Here is a 1,463-nt window from a genome sequence, read left to right as displayed (position 1 = left end):
CCCCGTGGCCCGGCCCCCCCCCCACCTTAGCCACAGGCTGGTCTCGCTGGCCGTGCGCACGGTGACGCTCCCGGGGGCAACATCTGGTGGAGCCTGCAGCGTCTGGATGACGCGGGAGGGCTGGCTGAGCGGGCTGGGGCCCACCACGTTCACCTGCCGCATCCGGAACCTGCAGCGGAGGACAGATGCAGTGCAGGTTTAACAGCTCAGCGAGTGGTACCTCTCTTTCCAGAACAGCAGAAAGACGGAAAAATACAAATTAGGTCCTTCTAGATGTTCCACAAAGGTCGTTGCATGCAGGTCCCCTTCGTATTCATTACTGAACTGCTTTCAGACCCGCTCAGGTATTAACAAAAATGAAAATGAGATTAGCTTAGGGTCTATTAGAAACTTAGGTATTTGTGTTAGAAATTTATGTTAATTATACCAAGTCTGATGAGCTTATGCTAGCAGTAAGTGATTTTCTCTTGCAATGCTTGTACAATACATTCAGAAAGGTATTAAAATATCAAACTTTGGATGTTCTCATTCCCTGTCAATATAAAAAATATACTAGTGATAACATTTCCCCTCAATTACTGGTTGAAAGAAGCTGATTTATCCCCGTGCTGCATTTCAGCCTTCCTGCACAAGAAAGATTAAGTTAGTTAATATGGATACGCGTCTTTAAAAAATACCCTGTCTGCTTGAAACCATCTCTTCTACAACAGAAATCCCTATTGGGTCACAAAAGATTTAGAGAAATCTTTTTTTCAGGAAGCACAAATAATTAAGACGTGCTGTACATTTCAGATACTCTCACCCGTCACAAGCAATTAGAGGTATCCTGCGCCTGCACATAAAAACATGACCTGTTCATTCTAAACAATTTTTGGACCTAATGACTGAGCTTGGAAAAAGGGTGAGCTAATCAACATAGCAGTGTTTATTTATCTGCTGTGATTTCCCTGGAAAATGCATTAAAGGAAACACATTAAACAAATACTGTCCTTGATTTCACTCTCAAACATTGGCACAAAATACAGAAAAGAAGCTGGCTGCTAAAGATGTGGCCTGATAATTAGCTTTTGTGATATATTTCCTCAGTGGACAATGGCTAAAGCTGATGAGAGGACCACGAATCCATTTGGCAACAACTTTCTAGGTTTCAAAATTTATATAAAATTGTTCTATACTGAAAGAAAACAAAAAAAAGCGCTCATATCTGTGTACGCATGAGAGAAAAAAAACCAGGCAAAATTTAATGAGCTGCTTTAGTCTACAAATTATGAAGAAGAAGATCAGAGGAGAACCGGAGGTGTGGAAGGTGCCATTGCCAACCAGCATAACTGCTCTTGCTAGGTGTGCAAGTCTTCATTTTGCATGGACACTGAACATTGAATTCTGGTACAACCTGCACTTAACTATTCACTTCTGCCTTTTCAGCTTTTGGGACCACAGAATCACTAAGGTTGGAAAGGACC

The 1,463-nt window shown here is 42.2% G+C and overlaps 1 protein-coding gene across 1 annotated transcript in view; it reads right to left on the bottom strand.

Annotated features, from left to right (window-relative positions):
• Positions 1 to 169, bottom strand: part of LOC104616940 (protein sidekick-1-like) — a gene marked incomplete at both ends in the record, with an annotated part of 58,419 nt that extends 58,250 nt beyond the window's left edge. The window contains one exon of the mRNA XM_010282115.1: positions 10 to 169. Within this exon, the coding sequence (XP_010280417.1) occupies positions 10 to 169 (160 nt within the window). The remainder of the gene's footprint in view (positions 1 to 9) is intronic.
• Between the last annotated feature and the right edge of the window lie 1,294 nt (positions 170 to 1,463).

The sequence above is a fragment of the Phaethon lepturus genome, unplaced genomic scaffold (genome assembly GCF_000687285.1).
Source record: "Phaethon lepturus isolate BGI_N335 unplaced genomic scaffold, ASM68728v1 scaffold42502, whole genome shotgun sequence".
Taxonomy (NCBI): Eukaryota; Metazoa; Chordata; class Aves; order Phaethontiformes; family Phaethontidae; genus Phaethon; species Phaethon lepturus.
Note: the sequence above shows the minus strand (reverse complement) of the source record. Positions and strands in the feature narration are given on the sequence as shown.